General features: G+C 39.0%; 1 protein-coding gene across 1 annotated transcript; it reads right to left on the reverse strand.

Moving 5' to 3' along the window:
* Positions 1-758: 758 nt before the first annotated feature.
* On the reverse strand, positions 759-24,803 carry LOC117299603 (integral membrane protein 2C-like). Its single transcript, XM_033783151.1, has 7 exons — positions 24,357-24,803; positions 7,696-7,863; positions 5,040-5,105; positions 4,398-4,517; positions 3,228-3,332; positions 2,486-2,735; positions 759-1,106 (listed from the first exon to the last, which is right to left on the reverse strand). Exons 1-7 carry the CDS (start codon positions 24,447-24,449, stop codon positions 970-972), a joined length of 939 nt encoding a protein of 312 aa, XP_033639042.1. The 5' UTR covers positions 24,450-24,803; the 3' UTR covers positions 759-969.
* Between the last annotated feature and the right edge of the window lie 366 nt (positions 24,804-25,169).

The raw sequence follows: 25,169 nt of genomic DNA on the forward strand, positions 1-25,169 counted from the left end.
AGGACGAGTAACTCGTCCTAACTTAGGATTAATCTTAAGGTCTGCATGCTACAGTGCAGGGTTGGGACTCGTCCTAAGTCCTAAGATTAGTCTTAAGTTAGGAAGAGTTTTGTGAAATCGATGGCTGGTTCATACTTCCTACAAATGCGAATGCGAAATTTGGCGATGCAATAATCGGTTAGCACTTTTTCCCCTCTTGTGACGCAAGAAACGCCGCTTCACACAAAGTATACACAGGAAGTATGAACCCGGCTTTAGGCTGTTTAGTTTTTCCATTCTGACAAATGTTTCCTTTAAAGAATTGGGGTACTTTTTGTAACACAAAAGACAATATCACAGCTATACATTAAACTAACTACGCTTGAAGATAGTGATAGCAGAAAGCTAACCTTAAAATATTACTAGCTAAGGTGCTGTAGTTTTTAAGAAATGAGTAAAACAATGTCACAATACATTTCACATGCTCAAATAGTTTTCGTCTTTGAAGAGAAAACTTATTTTTGAGACTTGTCTTACTCACTTCTCAAAAACAACAGCACCTCAGCAAGTGATATTTGAAGAGAAGCTTTCTACCATCATTATCTTCATACTGTGTGCGTTTGCTGTAAATCTGTGGACATTGTGTTTTATGTCCTACAAAAACGCACCCAGACCTTTTAACGCTCAGGGGCCAATTTCATAGAGCTGCTTAAGCAAAAAAATTTGCTTCCGCACGAAAATAGCTTGCTTACTTTACACATGTTACTGGCCAAATGTCATGGCATATATATTGCTTGTGACTGGTATTTAGCTGTTGTTTGCTTAGCATAACAATTGTGTGGAGTCTTGGCCGGTACCCTGATTTTACTTAGCAAGGAAGTTTCCGCTTAAGCAATTTTTTTTGGCTTAAGCAGCTCTATGAAATTGGCCCCTGATGTTTACAACAGTGCTCTGGAAACTTAGCTCTTGAATTAGTTCTTGTGAGGCATCTTAGGCCTTCAGTTTCCCCAACTCCTTCATCATTTGAACTGCCTGGGGGTTGAAGATGCGAACTTTCTCCACGATCTTGCCGGCGAAAGATGTGACCATGGTGCCCAAGCTCTTAATTCCTACACCAGCTTCTGCGGCTGTGAAGAAAAAAAACAAGAAGAAAATAGAATTAGCTGTTGCATATACGGCTTACCAAACCAAAAGGATTAATAGTAATATACAAAACAATAGTTAATGACATGACGTTTAATGTCAGTTTTGCTTATCGGACGAGACTTGACAGCTGCTAACTTAACTTAACTTAAAGGAACGTTACAGAATTTGTAAGAAACAAAAATCGTGAAGATCACAGACTTACATAAAACTTACACGGTCTAATGACGATGATAGTTGAAAACATCCCTTGAAATATTTCTGTATGAAATTTCATATTTGATGAGAAATAAATAATCTAACTTAGCGTTTAGAGTTTATCGCTCAGTGAGCGTTTTATTCATTTTTGTTTTGGCATCGATGCAATGCAAAATTTGTAATCGGTTGTTCACTATTCTCTCGTGACCAAGATGGCCGATCGATCTCAAACTTCTACAGGTTTGTCAGTTTATGTACATGGTTGATTACATAAAGTGCTTACACTGCCAACAACTGTTTTGTTAGCAAAAACCAATTCTGTAATGTTCCTTTAACTTAAATGCATTTATAACGCCCTGTAACAAAGTTTCAAAGCGCCGTACAGTAAAGAAAAACATTAAAATGCAGGATGAAAAAACACGAGCAGAAATAGCAATACAATTTTACATATACACAACAGTTAAAAAAGAAGCAAAAATTTAGTAAAAAATTGCATTTACAAACATTCATATTATACAGAATAAAATACAAAAATAGGCGTCAGGTGGACCCAGAGTAAATCAACACTATTTCTGATAAAAAAGGAGACAAAATTGAAAAAAGGGTAAGTTCTCCTATACACAACGTACACTTTAAAAGTTAACATGACAAAGGGTAAAATATACCAAACCAGTGAATTGTAGTCAAGAAAGTTGATACCAGCATTAGTAAATCTGACTCAAAAACCCTATAAAACCGGCCCAGAACATGAGTAATATAGGCATTATTAAAAAACAGAGTCATGCTGAAGAATGTCCATAAAGTGGAAATCAGAGTGCTCTGGTGTATAAAACAGATTAATTGGGAGAGGCATGTCACAAACCTGGAGCTCTACGGTGGACTACCGAGAGTTAGCACCAAGATTAGGACGAGAAGGCTGAGATTAGCAGGTCGCTGCTTCAGACATACTGAGCTGGCAGTGAGCAGGCTGGTGCTATGGGCCCCCTGTTTAACAGGGACACTGTTTCCGTGGCAGACCACAAACCACCTACGTGGACACCTTGTGCCAGGACTCTGAACTGATCGGGAAGAGCTGCGAATAGCAATGGAGGACCAACAAGTTTGGAGGGCCATCATCCGATGCTATGCATCAATTGAATGAATGAACACAACACACAGGACCTACCTCGACGACGGCGAAGCTCTGGGATGCCTTCATATTCATCATCAGCCTCGGCCGCGTCATAACGCTCCCAGAACGCTTCCCAGTCAGCCAACTCATCGGCCGGTATCTTCTCGATCCAGTAGGTGTCAACGAGCTGGCAGAGGAGTGGGATGTAGTCACCAAAGCCGTACGCCAAGGAGTCCAACTCCGGCAGGACGGCACGGTAGGTCTCGTAGACCGACTCGTAGTGCTCGCTCAGGAAATCTGGGTTCTAATGAAGAAAAATACATAAAGGATATCAAATTGTAAAATTTCACCCGATATGCAAACAAAATAATAATAGTAAAAATCATAAAAATAAAATATGTCCGTGAGAAAACAACAAAATAGTAAAAATGCACAAAAATAATCAAGAGAAAACCATATACATGGACAATACTCCAGATAGCTGCACATAAGGACTTAACCAATATAAAATATATTATAACTATAATGAATATTAATTTGGGTTTTTACCCATACACCGATGTGTGTTAGCACTGTATACTCAGTACTTTCCTGAGTCCTGTGAAAAAAATATCACAGGCGTGTTACTCGGGTGGGATATGAACCCACGACCCTTGCAATTCTAGAGCAGTGTCTTACCAACTAGACTACCGAGATCGCCCGGTAGCTAGAGGCAGTTCGAATCCTATGTTTTGGCAGCGGTTACCACTTAAGGAAGCCCCTCCCCCTTCCCCATATCATTTGCATGCATAATTACCTCTTCGGCTCTTCTGATGAACTCGCTGGGGCCCATTACAATGTCCATATCCAACCATGTGATGTAGCACACCTCGGACCTCCAGAGTCTGTAGGCAGTCATGTTCTGTGTGACAGTATGCAAATGAGTATGCCAATTATTCAAATGAGTATGTTAATTATGCAAATGAGTATGTTAATTATGAAAATCACTTATTGAATTGTTTTTTTCTGTCTGCTGACTACAGCTGGTGTTAAGGGGTCTGGGTACTTTTTGTAGGACACAAAACACACAATGTCCACAGATTTACGACAAACTCACTAAGTTTGAAGAGTCTTTCAACTATCATTATCTTCAAACGGTGTAAGTTTAATGTAAATTTGTGGACATCGTAACAGAAAGTACCCAAATCCTTTAAACAAGAAAATTTCTGGTTCAGTAAATATTTTGAGCTACACAAGCCCTTCAATCTTGTGGATTTTCCCCAAAATAATTCAAGCGTTTTGCAACCCATCAATTGAAGCTGCGTGCATCGCAACCCTCGGTCAATGCTACAATACCTTTTTGTGTGCTTGTGGTTAGCAGCCCTATGAAATAGAAACTCATGACAGTTAGCACAAAATCGGCCGTTAAGCGGCTCTATAAAATTGGGCCCTGGATCCACCCTATGTTTTTCAGGCCTGGAATTTCATCAACGAGAGGGCAAGGCTGTTTTCAATTTGTAAAGGGCACTTCCATCGGAAAACCTTAAGAGTTTTTTGAAGGGGCACCAAAGCCAAGACCAGGGCAACAGAAGCCATGGCCCTCCGTGAAATTTCAGGCCTGATCTTGACCCCTGGATCCACTCCACGTGAGGGCGCTCTCAAACATATTTGTATCACTTACGCGGGGGGGGGGGGTATATTCATTCATACCGAAACAATTAATAGACTAGAACATTACCACTGCGGGTGAGCCCCTGACCAGAGATAATCGACGATCACTCGCACTCTTGTGGTGTTGTCATGCACCTGGGGCCAGCCCCAAAGTGACCCACTCCACAAGCAGGGCACTGGGGGCTGACCCGGGTGAGCCCCTGGAATGACATCAAAGCTATTCGAACGTACCGGGGGCAGACAGGGGTCGACCCAGGGAAGCTAATCGAACGCACCCATTATTATTATTATTGCTCCACCCTGTATGGATTCTTACCACAGTGAAGTCATGTAGGATAGTCAGCTTCTCCACTTCGTGTTGTTCTGGTATCTCGATTCTCTCATAGTGCTTGGCTGTGTCGACCTCTATGTCCTCATTCACTGAATTCTGGCCTGCCTGTTGACCCCCGACAAGAAAAATAATATTGAAACAAGTTTATATTTAGTCTAGTAAGTTTTGAGTCTAGTAAGTTTTTAGACTAGTAAGTTTTGTGGTTACAGCCAAAGCAAAGGAGTGTCAGGAGTCTTTTGGACACCATGTTTTTAAACTTGCACACCCTGTTTTATCCGTCGTTCATAAATACACCAGACAGTTTCGCTACTCCTATTGGTGGAGAGCGCGGCATGTGAGGGTGTTTAAACGGTTGATAATGACAAGCTGGAGCTGTTTCTAACCGGCCAGCTTCCGGGTGTCAGGCGAGTAAGGTCATGTACGCCAATTTTATTAGGCGGAACGCAATTCACAGCTAATAGTAGCAAAGCGTAATCTATATTCTATACGTGCGAGTTCTTTGCAAACTGTTGTGTGCACTGCAGCCAAAAACTCCACACAGAACATGCCTTTTATTTTACCAAGACAATTTTAAAGCACTAAACATCAACTATTTGAGAAAACATTGACGGAACTGGGCATGCTCACCATATAAGCATCACTCCTGTCATAGTCGGGGTAGTCTTCGTATGTTACACCACATCTGAAAGAGTACTGCAATAGATTGAAGTGAATACAAATCATTAGCATATTCAACATTTGCATATTCATGTATGGAGGTGAATACAAGGTAGATCTAGGTACATTTGCATATCCATTATTTGCATATTCATGAAATGGCACTGAATAAAGGTGCATTGAGGTATATTTGCATTTTCATTATTGCATCATGTATGGAGGTGAAAACAAGGTACACATTAGCACTTTCATTATTTGCATATTCATAAAATGGAAGTGAATATAAGACATTTGCATTTTCATTATTTGCATATGAGTACAAGATACTGTAAGATGCTATGTCAGATTTTTTGACCCAAACATTAAAAAATAGTTTTTTCTTTAGTGAATGGTATTTCAAAGAGTATCACCTGCTCTAACGAAAAAAGGTCAGGAACCATGACAAAAAATTAAAACGTTTCTTATAAAACACATAAGAATTTGTCACGTGATATATTTTCGGGATCCCGACAAAAACTAATTTTGAGCACTTTATTTCACTGCTACATGTACTAATAATTGGCGGACTTTCTCAAGCAATGGCTCAAATGAAAGCTTGTGACTTTCTCGAACCCCATCAAAATACCTGTTGAATTTTAAATCAAAAATTTTGGGTCAAATCGGCCAAAAATCTGACATAGCATCTCTAAGGTACATTTACAAATGTATACATTAGCATTTTCAATATTTGAATACCCATGAAATGGTAGTGAATACAAGGTACACATTTGAATTCTTATTATTTACATATTCATGCATGGAAGTAAACACAAAGTACATTTAGGTACATTAGATCTTTTATTGTTTGCATATTCATGACATAGGAGTGAATACAATGACAATTTATGTACATTTCCACTTCCATTATTTGAATATTCATGAAATGGAAGTGAGTACAAATACGATTTTTTTTTTTAATGCAAGTTGCCCAACACACAAGGCCTGTAGGCCACTTCAAGATGTGGGCTACAATCAATTTTTTACCAGGGTCCGTTGCCACCTACTCCTGGGGCTGAAACAGGGTTACCCCCTTCACAGTCCATACGGATAGGCTTGGGTACCATCCATCAGACGCCTGGCTGGTAGAGCACTGAAAGCACTACCTCCCCCAAACTTTACAAAGCAATTATGGTGAAGTGTCTTGCTAACTCTTTGGCGCAAAAGGCGGTCCCTAGTGACCACCAAAAACACACCAAATTGAACTTTGATAAACGGTCATAACTTAATAACAACACCTATATACACTACCCTCTCTCGGCCAATTAGAGCAAATGTTGAGCGTTCGTTGGATTTGATGTTCAACAGGGGGCGCTATTGAAAAGTTTTGAGAAAAACAGTCAAAATTTTTGTTCTTTATTCAAGTTTTTATTTAATCTGTGTCACCAAAGGGTCAAGGACATAAGCGTCACGACCGGGACTCGAACCCAAACTCTGCTGATCAAACACCAGAGTTTGAATCCGGTGCTCCTAACCGCTCGGCCACGACTGATCGCCACAAAAAAATGCGCTATACGAACTCCATGTAGTTTTTTTTATTATTATTATTACAAACCCATACATGTGCCGTGTTTCTGTGTTGCCCGATAAGTAGCGCCATCTAGACCCCGAGGATCAGCACAACAATGTGGACACAAGTGTCACTGTCATGACCGGGATTTGAACCCACACACTCCGATGACTTAACCACCATGAGCTTGAATTCGCTTCTCTAAACCACCCAGCCACACCCCATTACACGCCGCACACAGCCGGGTATACATGTATACATGTATACAGGGATGGCCGAGTGGTTAATGGACAGTGGACACTATTGGTAATTGTCAAAGACCAGTCTTCTCACTTGGTGTATCTCAACATATGCATAAAATAACAAACCTGTAAAAATTTGAGCTCGACGAATTTGCGAGATAATAATGAAAGAAAAAACACCCTTGTCACACGAAGTTGTGTGCTTTCTGATGCTTGATTTCGAGACCTTAAATTCTAAACTTGAGGTCTCAAAATCAAATTTGTGGAAATTAGGCCTACTTTCTCGAAAACTACCTCACTTCAGAGGGAGCCGTTTCTCACAATTTTTATACCATCAACCTCTCCCCATTACTCGTAATCAAGAAAGGTTTTATGGTGATAATTATTTTGAGTAATTACCAATAGTGTCCACTGCCTTTAAGGGCATCAAATTCAAGTTCTCCTGGTCATCAGAGTGTCGGTTCGAATCCCGGTCGTGACACTTGTGTCCTTGAGAAAGTACCTTCACTATAATTGCTTCTCTCCACCCAGGAGTATAAATGGTTACCTGCATGGGGCAGAGATGGTTCTTGTGATTGATTTGCCGAGCAGCACTTATTAATGCTGCACAGGCTGTATACTCCCCAGGTAGCTGAGATGGTTTTTAAGGAACGAATTAAGGCCCATTGACCAGGGGTAATAATGTTGGAGCGCCATGAGCGTCACTGCGTGACGGACATGAGTGCTATAAGAAGCCATTATTATTATTATTATTATTAGAGGTTGATAATGTGTATGAAAAAGCCTTTGGAGCGCCGTTTAACCCCATGACTTGCCAGATATTACGAAGTATACATACCCTGTCTCCATGATGTCCCATGAATAGCGCCATTCCGACACCGAGGATCAGCACAATGACTACGACTGTAGAGATGCAGAGACACAGGCTCATCTTGGCCTTTCTGCGGATGGGGACGGCAACCACATCGGCCGGGTCCTGTTTCTGGAAAGGCTCCTCGCATGTCAACTGCAGTAAGATTGTAAAAAAAAAGAAGAAAAATTACGCAAATATACATTACTGGCCTGTATGCTTTGTTTTTGAAAGAGCAAGGGCACCGAGATGGAAGTGTCGTGGCCGAGCGGTTAAGATCACCGAAATCAAACTCTGGTGTTTCTAATCAGCAGCGTGTGGGTTTGAATCCCCAGCCGTGACACTTGTGTCCTTAAGCAAGACACTTAACCATTGCTCCTTCCGGATGGGACGTAAAGCCGTTGGTCCCATGTGTTGTGTAGCGCATGTAAAAGAACCCAGTGCACTAATCGAAAAGAGAAGGGGGTTCGCCCCGGTATTGTTGGCTGTGGCTGCTGTAGCACCTTGTTATCCCTTATAAGGTGCTAACTAATTGGGTCTCAACATTCATCACTCCAATAACTTTCTGAAAGTTTGTATCTCAGCGCCTTGAGTACCTTGTTTGGTAGATACGTGCGCTATATAAGACTTTGATATTATATTATTATTATTATTCACTCCTTGGTTTAAGGCACCCTAGAGGGAAAGTGTAAATTTCTTCTGAAGCATTTCAAGGGCACCAAGGCAATGACTATGGGGCATGGAGGCTGTGAAGTATCAGGGCTGTACATATTTATAATAAGAATAATGAGGCTTAGTGCCGTTGTGCCAGGGAATTCTGTCAGCCGGAGATTCATTCCCCATATAGAAATTTAACATGGGCTGGAGGAGGATATTCAACAGAGGGCGCTAGCAGAAGTAGTTATTAACACAGTTCACCATATACATGTAGGGGATAGAATCTCCTGCCACACCGCATGGACGCACCATGATAAATGTCTATTGTTCTATAGACCGTATTGAACAACCACTTTTTTTGCTATGAAAGTCGCCATCTTGTAGGGCAAACCGTATGCGCGTCCAAACGCGTACATCAATGAAGCACGCAACACGCAGCATTCCTGATTTGACTTCTACAGCACATGCACGCACACACCCACGCACACGCGCACAGACGCCATCTTGCGGGGCATATATTTGAACAGTGACGTCCCAGATGTGGGGCAACAGATCTACGGATCATAGTATGTATTTGCTTTTGTTGTCCCTTGCCCATCTTGGGCTAAAATGTTGTCAATGTATTTTGTTTTGTACTGTTATGGTGAATAAAATAATAATAATAATAATAATAAAATATTCAATACGGTCTATTGGTTTCCAATAAATTCAATAGTTTTGTTGAATATTTGTGAAACATTGAAACAGACAGTAGCTTTCAGTTTTTGCTTTGCTTTTTTTGGCTACCAATAGTTTTCCAACCTCAGTTGGCCAAAACTTGGGCTTTGACGTTGCAATAGAAAGGTCTAGAATAATACCATAAAGCCCGGTTCATACTTCCTGCGAAAGTGAATGCGTTTCAAATGTTGATGTCACAAATTCGCAACAAATAACTCGCAGCAGAGTTGAGCTGTGCTCAACTCTTGCGAATATTCGCAGCCAAAACAGAGTTGTGACGACAAATTCATGTCAATTCGTTTCGCAGGAAGTATGAACCGGGCTTAAGACTTTTGTAAAAACTTGGGCTGTGACGTTGCAGTAAAAGGTCTATCTCTGTTTTTATCACTGTCAGATACATTAGTACGACAGTAAAGGCACTTAATATCTGCTTCAGTTTGTTGTCAGAGAATTCTCTCGCGGGCTGTTTGTCTGTTTGTGTACAGCCCTAATGGCCGACGTACATGTAACGACCTACGTAACAATCGCCATGGTGATTTAATGACATTATTGTCCACAGTAATCAAACCAACATCAATAAAATCTATCAGGTTTGACAGACAAACAAAAATTGTTTTGCTGATAACAAAAAAATTAAAGAAAAAAACATAAAAATTGGGACAAAGTTGCAACAAGTTAAAAAAAAAACACATCAGGCAATTACATGTCTACAGGTAATTTGTTGTGCACACTCTAGAGCTTTATTTCCTAATTTAGCTAAATCAGTCATGCGAGGTATGATTAATTTCATCCATTCAGACAGGTCTGGCATTTTATCTTTGAACATGTTGAAAAGGCAAGGCCATAAATTTACAAAGGGCACTTACATTGCGCAACGTTTATGGCGCAACTTACACCATAAACGATGCGCAAGTGGACTTACGCAGTTGCGTAACGTTTCATGAAAACAGCTGCTGTATGCATTATTTTGAAAGTGCAAGGGCACCAAGGCATTTTCTCCTTGGTAAAGCGCATCCTATGAGGAAATTGCAAAGTGCTACTGTAGCGCGTAGAGCATTTCAAGGGCACCAAGGGGGCATGGAGGCAATCACCATCGTTGCCTCCGTGAAGTACATGTACTATGTATCAGTCCGGCCTTAAAGTCAATGGGAAACTTTTGATGGGCACCAAGGCCAAGACCAGCGGCAACGGAGGCAATGGCAACCGAGGCCTGCTGTAATTCCAGACCTGTTCAGATTATTTTCTACCAAATAGATTTGTATTGTATTTTGGAGGTCATAAGTCTGACTGCTCATTAGATGACCTGATATCTGAATAAATAAATGCCATATTATGTAATACTGGCGGTCCACTGGTTTGATAATCCATTAGACCTATGGGTTATTACACAATGTTCTCATTTTGGCCAAAAGGACTGCCGAACTAAATGGGGCATCAAACAAAATGAGCTGCTGCAACAAAATGAGCTACCATGGGCTGTGAAAAAAAAAAACGGCTGCTGAGAACATACATGTAAGGGGCTGTCAAATGAAAAGGGGCCATCAACCAAATACGTTGCCGAACACTAGGGGCTGTATGAAGAACAAAATGGGCTGACTTCTAACAAAATGAGCAGTAATCAACAAAACGAGCTTCCGAACAAAATGGGCTGCAAATCAATGATATGGGCCGCAGAACAATATGGGCTACAGAATGAAATGGGCTGCAAAACAATATGGGCTACAGAATGAAATGGGCTGCAAAACAATATGGGCTACAGAATGAAATGGGCTGCAAAACAATATGGGCTACAGAATGAAATGGGCTGCAAAGCAATATGGGCTACAGAATGAAATGGGCTGCAAAACAATATGGGCTACAGAATGAAATGGGCTGCAAAACAAAAATGAGCTGCCAAACCAAGTGGGCTGTAAGCTTGGGCGATATCACGATATTATTGAATATCGCGATATTAATTTGGATACGATTTCGATATCGAATGGATTTGGTTTTAATCGAAATATCGATATATCGCGATATATCGCGATAATCGCTATATATATCGATATATCGATTAAATATCGCGATGTATTTGCTAGCTGAGACATCTTGCACCCCATAGGTTTGGAGTAAAACCAGAAGAATAGGTCATTAGAACACCTCTCTTATGCTAGGACTGTCTCTTCTACAACTTTCACTTGGACATGTTGGAGTTTGAAGACTGATGATGTCAAATTTCATTAATCGCGATTATATCGAATATCGCGATATATTGTCGGCGATATATCGTGAATAAATTAAATCGATATCGCCCAAGCTTAGTGGGCTGCAGAACAAAAATGGGCTTAGGAATGAAATGGCTGAACATATTGGACTGTGGAAAAAAATGGGCAGCTGAAAAAGAAAATAATAATACATTGTACGTACATGTACGTGTAGCCTGGGCATTGTACATTTTGTGTCATAATTTCCACATAAGTTACATGATGGATAGGAATGACAAACATACCCGCAGAGAGACTAGACTGTGTTTCGTTTGTAAATCTGTGATGTCACAAGTCACACCGTAGTAACCGGGATCCCATGACTAATGCAGTTTCATCATGCCGATTTCTTTGTCATGGGTTGTATATTGGTTGTCGTGACAACGTAACCAACCTATTCAGTTACAACATTCGCTTTAATATATGGTTTCCCATTCAACGTAGGGCAGATAATTTTCTATAGCTTCGCACTGTGCGACTAATTAATTATAACAGTGGCTTCTTACATGTACATGTAGTGCAGAAAACCTTCAGGCAGTGAGGCCCCATGGCCTCAACAATAAGCAATTAGCGAGACGCTGAAAAAAATACTAATTCCAAACGCTCATGCGGAATGATCTTCCAATGGGAGACTTTTGGAACGCTTGGTGGCAGCAGACTTACCAGGTCAAATCCATTGTTCTCGGTCATGTGTGCACGCTCAGAACTACGTAAACAATGGAAATTTCCTGGTAAGTCTGCTGCCACCTAGCGTCCCAAAGTCTCCAATTGACAATAACATTTGCCAGCCATTGCGCGCCACTGGGGTCGCTTTCGCAAAGCAGTAAAAACCATCGTAAGACAAACTGTAAGTATCACCATAGTGATTTCTATTGTGAAATCACACTTTACTAAGCAACTACGATTGATTTGTACTTTCGATCAATCTTAGCTCTTTAAGAAATTGGCCCCAGCTGGACACCTTAGGTAATTGTCAAAGACCAGTATTCTCACTTGGTGTAAAGGCCTATGTATGCATAAATTAACAAATTGTGAAAATTTTGCGATACATCGGCAAGGTTGTTTGTCAGATTTTCAGTATTTCGCTTTCTGCTTAATTTTGAAATATTTATCAAGAATTGTAACATCATGCAGTCATATCAGGGAAATTTCATAGATTGTTGAGGAAGACATTCAATTCCCATAAAAAGTGAACAGAAAAACGATTTTCTTGTGTCTTTGTGCACAAAATTAGGCACAAGTACACCGCAGTAGTGGTTTAAACTCGCCGAGGCCTGGTTCTTGATAATTTTACCGAGACGAACAGTGGCGCGCAGCGCCGCCCAGCACTTGCGCGTCTGGATTGTCGTATACCAGACTGTGTGGATATTGTTATGCAGTCTGATGCAGTAGATCATTGGACCATTTTTATTAACATAGATTGAAAGGGCACATTACATTTATCAGCTCTACGGTCAGGCCTATCATGCACCTTGCAAAGGACTGGTATAGCTAGTCTAAACCAATCGGCATGATCGAGTAGTGGACGTGACTGTGCATGTTTTATCTCGATTAAATTTAGAGCCTCGTCGCAAATGAGCAAAAATAGCTAGATTACAGGTTGATATATACGAAAGTCTAATCCCTAGAACGAATAGCAGGCCTGACACTTTACATAGGCAATGAAGGCGATTGCCCCCCCCCCCCCTGGTCATCGCCTTGGTGCCCTAACAAATGTACAATTTCCTCACAGGGTGCCCTTTGGAGAAAATCATTCACAGATATTTCCTGTGTCAGTCCCCGGAAATATTAGTAAATTGTGAATTTCCCAAACAGGATTACTGCACAAACCTTTTAGAAATCAACATCACATACATAAAAATACAAAATAGGCGAGCTTCAAATAATTTTTCCCTCATCATTTATTTTCCAATTATCAATAAACTATTTTTTTTCAACAACTCATGTAAAATCATTAGCAGATATTTCCTATAAATGTGAGTAAATTGGATTTGCCCAAACAGATCCACCGAAACTATTGCACTACAGGCCTGATACTTCACGGAGGCAACGTAGGCGATTGCCTCCGTGTCCCCTGGTCATTGCCTTGGTGCCCTTGAAATGCTCCAGTACAAATTTGCGATTTCATCATAGGGTACCCTTTACCAAGAAGAAACTGCCTGCGTGCCCTTGCCCTTTCAAAAACGAAGCATACAGCCCTGGCACTTAACCCTATAGAAACAGCTACATGTTGTACATTACGAAATAAAGTGAGCTTCAAACCATTCTTGCCCAAAATCATTTTTTTTTCCGGCAACTCCTGTGAAATCATTCACTGATACTTCCTATGCCAGTCCCTTAAGGGATTTGCCCAAACAAATACACCGAGATTATTGCAGCAAACCTCATCTATAGAAATCAACATCAAATGATAGGCTACAAAATAAGTGAGCTTCAAATAATTTTTCCAAAATCGTTTATTTTCAAGCATTTATTTTCGCCAATGACTCACGTAAAATCATTCCCAGATATTTCAAAGCCAATCATTGTAAATGTGAGAAGATTATGGATTTGCCCAAACAGATCAACCGAAACTAACTAAGCCCTATAATAAGGGGGCTCAAATAATTCTCTCCCAAAACCATTTACATGTATTTCGGCAACTCATGTAAAATCATTCACAGATATTTCCTATGCCAGTCCCTGTAACTGTGAGTAAATTGTGGATTTACCAAACAGATCCACTGAGATTACCTCCGCATCCCTTATGAAAATCAACCTCGCATAATAAGATATAAACCTCAAGGTTAAAAGCCACGCCTCACCAGAGTGTAATTATCATACCTTACAAAACCAAGCACCCCCCCCCCCCCCTTCCCAACATATTCGCAATTAAATGAGCACGCGTGACTGGAATACACATCTTATAGGTAGGATGGCGAGGTAATCTGATTTAATTCCAACTCTCAAGTTGTGAATGAGATATCATGGGATGGTACGTACATCATTGGTTTTTAAAACAGATTGTTCATTCAAATCCTCTAGTTTGCAGAAATGTGTCATTACAGCGTTGGTGATTTGGAAGAGCACGTTCATTCCAATCCTTTAGTTTTAGAGAAACGTGTTTCATGAGATGGTACATATTACATACATCATTGGTTTTTAGAAGAGTACAATCATTCCAATCATCTAGTTTTTAAGAAACATATCATAAAGGGATGGTACATCATTGGTTAGTGGAAGAGTACATTCATTCCAATCTTCTAGTTTTCAAGAAACATATCATAAAGGGATGGTACATCATTGGTTATTGGAAGAGTAGATTCATTCCAATCCTCTAGTTTTAGAGAAACATGTTTCATGAGATGGTACATATTACATACATCATTGGTTTTTAGAAGAGTACATTCATTCATGTTTTCAAGAAACATATCATAAAGGGATGGTACATCATTGGTTTTTGGAAGAGTACATTCATTCCAATCCTCTAGTTTTCAAGAAACATCATAAAGGGATGGTACATCATTGGTTTTTGGAGTATACATTCATTTTATTTTTTTTAAGCATTCATTCAAATTCTCTAGTCTTCAAGAAACATGCACAGAGGGATGATCAAATTGTTTTTTAATGCACACATTTTGCTTTAGAGGAACACATTGCCTGGATCGGTCGAGTTGGTCTTTGAAAAGCGTTTGAAACCGTTTGTTATAAAATGCATAATATAATGGTTAGAAAGATGAATTAAAAGTAGAATACAATGATCATCACAAATTTGCCTCGAAATTGCGTGGTTTTCCTTTTACTCTGCGAACTAACACGGTCGGCCATTTATGGGAGTAAAAAATTTGACTCCCATAAATGGCCGACCGCGTTAATCGACGAGGTAAAAGGAAAACCACGCAATTTCGAGTGATACTTGTGTGGATCATTATATTCTACTTTTAAAATATCTTTCTAATCATATGCATTTTATAACAAACGGTTACAAAACGCTTTTCAAAGACCAACTTGACCGATCCAAGGCAACGTGTTCCTTTAAATTGAAAGCCAATCCTTGATTTAGAAAGAGCAAATATTCCCCATCCTCCTTTTTTTCATTCAGCAACCACTGAAAATCAGATTAGGTGGTCCTTCGAGACAAATAGAGGTTTATGTTTCGCTCGAAGAGGAGGAGGCAGTGATGTTTTGCTCGAAGAGGAGGAGGCAGTGTGTGGGAGGGGGGAGGGGGGGGAGGGGGGGGGGAGCCTACCCAGTGAAACTAAGGACTTGAACAAAAGGGATCTATGTACAAGACTGACAGGATGTCTCTAAAAAAACAATTAAGTCAGAACTATGGGAGAACAACGAGAAGTCCTTAATTTAAGGTGTCAACAGTTTTACTTATTTTGAGTTACCTTTAAACTAAAATATTGAGTGTGTGGGGAAAATCAGCAAATGGCAATATTCCTAATTGAAACATAAAAGATTGTTGGTAAAACAACGAGTAAATGCCAAAATTTCAATCCAATGCAGTTAAAAAAAATTATCATAAATAACAAAAAAATTGATCAAACCTATTCCTAAATTGCAATTGAGAACTGTTGAAACAGTAAAAAAAAAAAAAAAAACAGAATTTAACAAAAACCAGGTTTGGATAATAAAAAAAGCAGCGGCGCAACAAACTCCAAAATCCAAATTGAGGACAGTGTTATGTTTTCTTTATAAATTAATCATGAAAGGTTTACCACATAAAAAAACGTGTTGTTCCCACCAAAAACAAATATTCATAAATACCCCAGACAGTTTTTCTACTCCTACTGGTGGAGAGCGCGTCACGTTGGGGTGTTTAAACGGTTGCTAATGACCAGTGTTTATAACCAGCTGGCTTCCGCGTGTCAGGATTATCATGCTGAACGCAATTCATAGCTATTAGTAACAGCGCGTAATCTACTTCCAAGCACGTGCACGTAATCTATTTCTACAGACTCTTAACAAAGTTTTTGAAAAAAATATTTCAACCCTCAAGTTTTCAACTGTCAAAGTGTCTGTTATTGTATTTTTGTTCCTGTTTTTTTAACAAAAAGGCATTTATGAATGGGAATAAAAAAGTAGTGACTCATTTTGAAACGTCCGTTTAAAACCTTGCAGGGTCGTTGTTGTGCTAAAGGTCCCCGCCGATCGCACGGCAATTCGACCCTGCCGGCTTTAAATGGCTGTGTAAGAACTCAACGCCCGGTGCTGAGGACCCTTACCCCCCCCCCCACCCCGATCCCTAAAATAAAAAGACCCCCTGCAGTAATTCTATTTTTTCTCAACCCCACCCTTCACCACCGCATCCCCCCCTCCCTTCTCAAATGAAAATATCTAGTCATGCCACTTATGAACTGGGTTTGAGAGCCGACTCCTGTTGCTAGGTAACAAAACAATAACAATACCATTGGGAGTCTGTCCCTGACCCCCCTCTTCAGCGAGGACGGATTCTCAACGAGAATTAATCAGAGAACGCCTCCTTCCCCCTCCACATCCATAGAAAGAAAATTGCGGTATTCCCGTCCAATCTCGTGGATCTCGTTGGGTTTGAAATTAAGTCAGTCGTTCAATGGGTGAGACCTTTTTTGTATGTTTTAACGTTTACGGGTCAGGATGCAAGTGACTCTAGGATCACACCTCCGGGTTCTTGGAAATCTCATACGTAATATAGCGTGTTTTCTGACGGATACAATTTACTGCCGCTCTCTACCCTTCACTACACTGGACTCATTTAAAACCGCTCTCAAGACACACTTATTAAAAGGAAGTGGACACTATTGGTAATTACTCAAAATAATAATTAGCATAAAACCTTACTTGGACACGAGTAATGGGGAGAGGTTGATAGTATAAAACATTGTGAGAAACGGCTCACTCTGAAGTAGTTTCCGAAAAGAAGAAAAAAGAAGTAATTTTACACAAATTTGATTTCGAGACCTCGGATTTAGAATTTGAGGTCTCGAAATCAAGCATCTGAAAGCACACTACTTCGTGTGACAAGGGTGTTTTTTTCTTTCATTATTATCTCACAACTTCGACGACCAATTGAGCTCAAATTTTCACAGGTTTGTTATTTTATGCATATGTTGAGATACACCAACTGTGAAGGCTAGTCTTTGACAATTACCAATAGTGTCCACTGCCTTTAAACCACTGGTTGAAAACATCTTCACCACACATTGATTGAAGAGAAGACTGGTCTTTGACGAATTCCAATAGTGTCAAGTGTCTTTAAATTCATTCCAGATTGGAGTATTTTAGTGAGATATTACCTCTTTCTCAAAATGTACAGTATTTCAGAGGGAACAGTTTCTCACAATGTTTTTTTGATTACTTTCAGCAGCTCTCCATTGCTCCTATTTAGTACTGCCCCCTCCGCACAATCATGCCACATTTGATCCGTACGATCTAATCACATGAACGAACATCAAAACAAAAAATGTTAATGCGAGCTGGCTATAGCGATGGTGTTTAAAGGTACTGAACACTGAAACAGTTGTATTTACTCAAAATAATTGTTTTGCATACGTTTGGTTATGAGCAATGGAGAGCTGTTGATAGTATGAAACATTGTGATAAACAGCTCCCTCTGAAGTAACATACATGTAGTTTTCAAGAATGAGGTGATTTCGCATTCAAATATTAAAATACTTTGAAGGCCTGAAGCCTTTTATTAGGCATCTGAAATAATATGTCTACCAAGGGTGTACTTTCTTCCATTATTCTCTTGCAGGGCTGTATGCTTCCTTTTTGAAAGGGCAAGGGCACCAAGGCATTTTGGCTCCTTGGTAAAGGGCACCCTATGAGGAAATTTTAAATTTCTACTTTGAGCATTTCAAGGGCACCAAGGCAATGACCAGGGGAAACGGAGGCAATCTCCTTTGTCGCCTTCGTAAAGTATCTGGCCTCAACTTGGATATCCCAATTGAGTCAAAATGTTCACAGGCTTGTTATTTTATGCATTATGTTGGGGATACCCCAAGTGAGAGCACTGGTCTTTGACAATTACCAAAGGTGTCCAGTGATTTCTCCGTTAGCGCATAACGCTGAATCATTTCTTGGCACTCTGTACCGTAGATAAATATTGTTGCTGTTTGTGCACCTGGTTTGCAGGAAGAGCAAATACACTAAATGAACATTGGCCGATTCATCGAAAATGAATGTTGTCTTTTCGTCATTGTGTATTTAAGCACTTCACATTGTAATACATAATACTACATGGACAAAATTAAAGATGCTTGGTTGGATTTTAGGTTGATTTGTTCTGAATTATGATTATTTTTTTTAAAGGCACATTATACCTCTGGTTTTTGAAAACGTTCAATTGTTTCAATCATGTTATTACGTATAACTAACATGCTGTGAAAATTTGACTACAAATACTGGTCGCGTTTTTTTTAATAGATATCAACGAAAATCAGGAGCAAACAAAAAAATTTAGATTTATTATTTTATTTATTTATTTGCAACCACAGGAAAATACAAAGTATGGTTGGATTAAAATACACCATTCTAAAAACATGTAGGCGCTTACAATACAGAAATGCATTCTACCATAAACACATTACTAAAACCTAAATTAAGGCAAGCATTAGAGAAAAGGGAAGAGCCAATAAAACTACATAACAGAAAACATGATGGACAAAATACACAACACACCACCAAAACATAAACAATACAAATTTGGGACTACAATATATTGTACAAGCTTAGTTTAAATGGGTTTAAAATATGTCCACACAGAAAGAATAATCCCTACTATGATCTCGGATTCAAATTTTTGGGGCATAAAACTTATCTTTTTGCATTAAAGACACCGGACACTATTGGTAATTGTCATAGACTAGTCTTCAAAGTTGGTGACTCTCAACATAATGCACAAAATAACAAACCTGCGAAAATTTGAGCTCGATCAGTCGTCGAAGTTGCGAGATATTAATGAAAGAAAAAAACACCCTTGTTGCACCATGGTCACACGAAGTTGTGTGCTTTTAGATGCTTGATTTCGAAACCTCAAATTCTAAATCTGAGGTCTCGAAATCAACTTTGTGGAAAATTACTTCTTTCTCGAAAACTACATCACTTCAGAGGGAGCTGTTTTTCACAATGTTTTACACTATCAACCTCTCCCATTACTTGTAATCAAGAAAAGTTTTATGCTAATAATTATTTTGAGTAATTACCAACAGTGTCCACTGCCTTTAAAGGGACACAACATTGTACTTTGATGTGAAATGCCTACAAATGCTTTTAAACGAAAGCTTCTAACCAAAGTATATTGTCACTCATTTTCACATGTAATCTCAAAATGGCGGGTTGATGACGTCAATGCATTTTAACGTCCATTGAATCAAATTTTGGGTGTGGTCCAAGTTGTACATTACATTGAACAGTTGAAAACATGACATTATGGGTACCAGGCGAATCAACTAATGTGTTATGCACAGTCTAAAAGTCACGATACAAAACCGACTCAACAGTTGTCTGGTTTTACACAATGCTTGTACAAAACCAAACAAATAAATTGTATTGAATACCATCATAAAATGTTATAAGTTTCCAGCGAAGGTTTCAATAGGTGTGTGCCTTTAGACGATGTGACCTTTGACATCATGTTGTCAAAAGAGCCACAGAGACTGAGACTTCCTGCAGGTGCATTGTACAATACTCAGCTCAATGAAAAAAAAAACCATGAAATCTGATATTATGTGGAGATTGCAATCATGTCTGATTTTTATAAACTTTTGATTTTTGGTTTTTATACCGAATAGCATGAACCCGGATGCATACAACTTACATACTGTTATGAAGGATGGTGTTTTCAATGAAAAAACAGACAAAAACATTGAATACAAGAAAACCAGGATACACCAGGGGTGGGTGGAGTCACTGCTCACAAACAAGTCTGAAACTATGATCCAGATCTTAGGTGTTAGGCCAAGTAAAACAAATTTGATCGTCCAAGTAAAACAAAAAAAGGGGAAGATGAGGGCATTTTTAATGTACAATATACAATTTTAAGATTTAATGTGTTTGTAGTCGCTGGGCACCTCTGAAACACAGTGTTTTTACTGAGAGGTTTCCCAAGGGTTAATAAGAAATAAATAAATAAATAAACTGCAACTGTGAAATATTAGTTTTATATTGAAACAAAAGGTTATTTTTAATCTCTGCAAACTTAGTTTCAACATGTGACTGATCAGGTGACTTTCTATTTTTGGGGGTGGAACTAAATTTGCAAGAATGTTAAAGGCAGAGGACACTATCGGTAATTGTCAAAGAATAGCCTTCACAGTTGATGTATCTCAACATATGCATAAAATAACAAACCTGTGAAAATTTGAGCTCAATCGGTCATCGAACTTGCGAGATAATAATGAAAGAAAAAACACCCTCGTCACACGAAGTTGTGTGCGCTTAGAAAGTTCTAAATCTGAGGTCTCGAAATCAAATCCGTGGAAAATTACGTCTTTCGTTTAAAAAACTATGGCACTTCAGAGGGAGCCGTTTCTCACAATGTTTGATACCATCAACCTCTCCCCATTACTCATCACCCAGTAAGGTGTTATGCCAATAATTATTTTGAGTAATTACCAATAGTGTCCACAAAACAAAAGCTCGAGGCCCCTATGACAAAACCAACTTTTGTTTGATGATCTTTTGATGCACTGCACAAAGTACTTCCTTGTACATGATCACGAGGTTTCTGTTTTCCTTGTTCGACAAACTAGTTTCATTACTAAATCTCATGAATGGGGAAATCATGTGTCATAAAATAAACAATGATGAGTGCATTTTTTAACTGAAACGTTGTTGTTTATTCTTTTGTAATATAAAATATTTTCTTTTATACAAGATTTTCTTAAAACTTCACTTCCCAAAAACCGTAAAAGAAGAAGTTTCTAGGGGATGGCACAAGATTGTTTTTCTTGAATTAAGATTGCTTTCTTATTTCAAAAATACATTTTTGAGTAGCGCTTTGTTTGCACCTTCCAGGGCCTTTCTGATAGGCCAGATACCTAAACTGTAACGTCCATACAAATTTAAGAGTTGTAAAAAAAAACAGCTGAATAAGTTTTCAGCTGTTTTTATAACTCTTAAATTTGTATGTAAATTATGGTTCAAGATGTCATAATTCCCACATGACCAGTGTACATTGGTATCTTGCATTATAAGAAAGGCCCTGGAAGGTGCAAATAAAGCGCTGCTAAAAAAATCTTGGTAGTCTAGTTGGTAAGACACCTGAAATTGCAAACGTGGGTTTGAATCCCACCCGAGTAATATGCAGTGATATTTTGTTCACAGGACTCAAGGAAAGTACTGAGTATACAGTGCTAACACACTTCGGTCTAGGGTAAAAAAGAAAATTAATACTGTATGGCTTCTGACTGGCACCCCCGTACAAAGCTATTGACAAAATAGGGACATCGCCAATATATGGCTAGATAGCTCAGTTGGTAGAGCGCTGGCACGTTAATCCGGAGGTCATTGGTTCGAATCCCACTCTAGTCAATTCTTTGTTCAACCCGAAAAATCACTGTCAAAAGTTGTTAAAAATCCACCAGCTTTAAAGGAACACGTTGCCTTGGTTCGGTCGAGTTGGTCTTTGAAAAGCGTTTGTAACCGTTTGTTATAAAATGCATTTGGTTAGAAAGATGTTTAAAACTAGAATACAATGATCCACACATATTTGCCTCAAAATTGCGTGGTTTTCATTTTACTTTGCAAACTAACACGGTCGGCCATTTATGGGAGTCAAAAATTTGACTCCCATAAATGGCCGACTGTGTTTGTCGACAAGGTAAAAGGAAAACCACGCGTTTTCGATAGATACTTGTGTGGATCATTATATTCTACTTTTTTTTTAGAATATCTTTCTAACCATATGCATTTTATAACAAACGGTTACATGCGCTATTCAAAGACCAACTCGACCGATCCAAGGCAACGTGTTCCTTTAAATCCTTATTAAAAAAAAACCCATCAGGCTACATAATGTATGCCTGCAGGAAGTCCAGGCTCTGTGGCTCTTTTGTACAGTAAAGGCCTACATGTAACTTGTCATAAGTCTACTGACCCTTACAAAATGCATTCGTTGAAAAAAACAACAACAGACAAACGTCAAGGGCCGGATATACAATCCATCAAGAGGTGGAGAGCCTGGTTGCAATTACATCATAGTCTATTAATAAAGCGGTGTGGCGTAGTAGTAGAATTATTCATTGTGTTGTAAAAAAAAAAAAAATTGCAATGCCTGAATAATTTTTGTTGTAAACACCATGACAAGTGATTTTTTGCAAAGTGTATTCGACAATAACTGATATAATTTTAAATTGAAAAAAAAAAAAAAAAAAAATAGATTTTCCTAATGTGGGCCTACTTTAAAAACATCTTTCCTTGATCATATGTTTCTTGAAAAATAGAGGTTGGAATGAATGTAATGTACACTCTAAAAACAAATGATGTACACTGTACTGTCTACAATCCCTTTAACATATTTCTTGAAAACTATAGGACTACTGTATGTTGGAAAATAATTATGCACAAGTTTGATTTTTTTCTAAGGTAAAAGTTCTTAGCCAAAAATTCTCCTTGAAAGCTCAATGTTCAGCCTGCTACATTGCTACGATTCCTCTTACAAAGAGGAATATTCTAAAAGGGAGATCAAGTCAAAAAAATAAATCTCTCAGAAAATGGCTGCTGGGTTCGAAATGTTTCACTGAGGGCCCACTTTCAAAAAAGTTATAAAATAAAAGGCCTAGATAGAACAGATTTTAACAGCTAAAGCCCCGTTCAAACTTCCAACGAATGCGAATGCGATCTGCGAATTTGACATGAATTTGGCGTCACAACTCTGTTTTCGCTGCGATATTAACAGGAGAGTTGCAGAGAGTATGACCCGGGCTTTCTTGTTGATACATGAACTGGAATGAGAGGGCAAAGCACTTTTTCTTTGGATCAGCAAGGACGACTCTTTCGTGAGTACAACTTGCAATATACAACTTGTACCGGAACCTTGTTCAAAGGAGCACTGAGAAAACGACCTGAGGGTCGAGTATGGATCTGTCTTTTGATCTATAGGAAAGTCTATCCTCCCTGCTAACTCCCACATGAATAATCAATAGTTTAAACAAGGCGATGTCCTGTCACCACTTTTTCATTCCTTTAGGAATTAAATAAGTATCTGATTTACTCGAATGTGTGGGGTAAAATTAGTGGAAAAGTAGTTGAAAGATACAGAGATTTTTCCTTGAAAAAGTGTCTATATCTTTCCACCACTTTTTCATTTATGAATTAAATTGGTGTAAATCAGTACGTATATTTATTTGAATGACAAAGTTTCCTTTTGGTAAAAATAAGTGCAAGCAATTTGTGGCAGGAAACTGACTTGAAAATTACAAAACAAACTTTCAGATAACAATTACAAGTAAACAAGCTGCAATTTTGTTTAAGGAGATTGTCAAAATTGCTCACTTTTTACACTGTAAACATGGTAAATGACAGTTTCAAACAGGTTTTCAAAATGTAAAACAGGGTGTCAACACCCAAACACTGTTGTGGCTAACATACAATAAACACTGCCACATGACTGTAGTGTGTAGGGATCGACGACAAGGCAAAATACCTATTTTTGTAACTCGTGAACAAAAAACATCAAACAAATTTTTGTTTTACTCATTTCTCAAAAACTACAGCACCTCAGTAAGTAAAACTTCAAGGGAAGCTTTCTACTATCATAATCTTCAAACTGTGTAAGTTTAATTTAAATCTGTGGACATTGTGTTTTTTGTTAGGAAAAAGTACATAGCCCCTTTAAATACTTTCTTTTACATGTTTTAGGTTCTTCTTCTTTCTTCCATTAAAATATTAAACAATTACCGACCCAAAACAATGATACATAAATATATTGTGCGCTCTTAAAGTACTGCCAGGTCAAAAATACAACCCATCGCCATTTATATGCCATCGAGTGGTGGTTAAGAATTAAATCCACGGCCCATTTGGCTCTGAAAAGGAACTAAATGTCAAATAAAAACGACTTACCGGTATGACGGCAAAAGCAGCAAGGCCACTTTCCTTCCCTTTCTGATTCTCCTTTTTCAATCCTCCATCGGGATTAATGGTTGGCTTAACCATGGTTGTTTCTTCAGTTCAGCACTGGTTCACGGGGTATTAAAAACAACAACACTGTCTAGTACGACACAGCAGCGGGTTAATCAGTGACACAGGCTGCCGTGGAATTCGCTTAGTTGACGGGGAGAGTGTTGTGACGACGATCGGTGGGCACGAGAAGTTCCCGTGGTCTATTCCTGTTGCTTGCTGAATCTATTATGAAACTTCACACATATAGTCAGAGATCGTCTCTGGGGCTTACCAAGGCTGGATATGTAACAATTGCTTTTGTAAACAGTTCCGCATTCATTTGCTACACGAACACACCGAATGCACGTCAATAATTTTCCCGCACATCCATTACAATGCAGAAAAATGTGTACCTTTGACGTTTCTTCTTCAAGAACTGTCAAGGGGTTAGACTTGATATAGTCCCGTGATCATTCACTTCGCAGTATGGGCAAACATTTTGTTGTGATGAAACCATAATGCTTTATTAGTAAACTTAAAGGCAGTGGACACTATTGGTAATTACTTAAAATAATTATTAGCATAAAACCTTACTTGGTAACGAGTAATAGGGAGAGGTTGATGGTATAAAACATTGTGAGAAACGGCTCCCTCTGAAGTGACGTAGTTTTGGAGAACGAAGTAATGTTCCACGAATTTGATTTCGAGACCTCGAGTTTAGAACTTGAGGTCTCGAAATCAAGCATCTGAAAGCACACAACTTCGTGTGACAAG

The sequence above is a fragment of the Asterias rubens genome, chromosome 14 (genome assembly GCF_902459465.1).
Source record: "Asterias rubens chromosome 14, eAstRub1.3, whole genome shotgun sequence".
NCBI lineage: Eukaryota > Metazoa > Echinodermata > Asteroidea > Forcipulatida > Asteriidae > Asterias > Asterias rubens.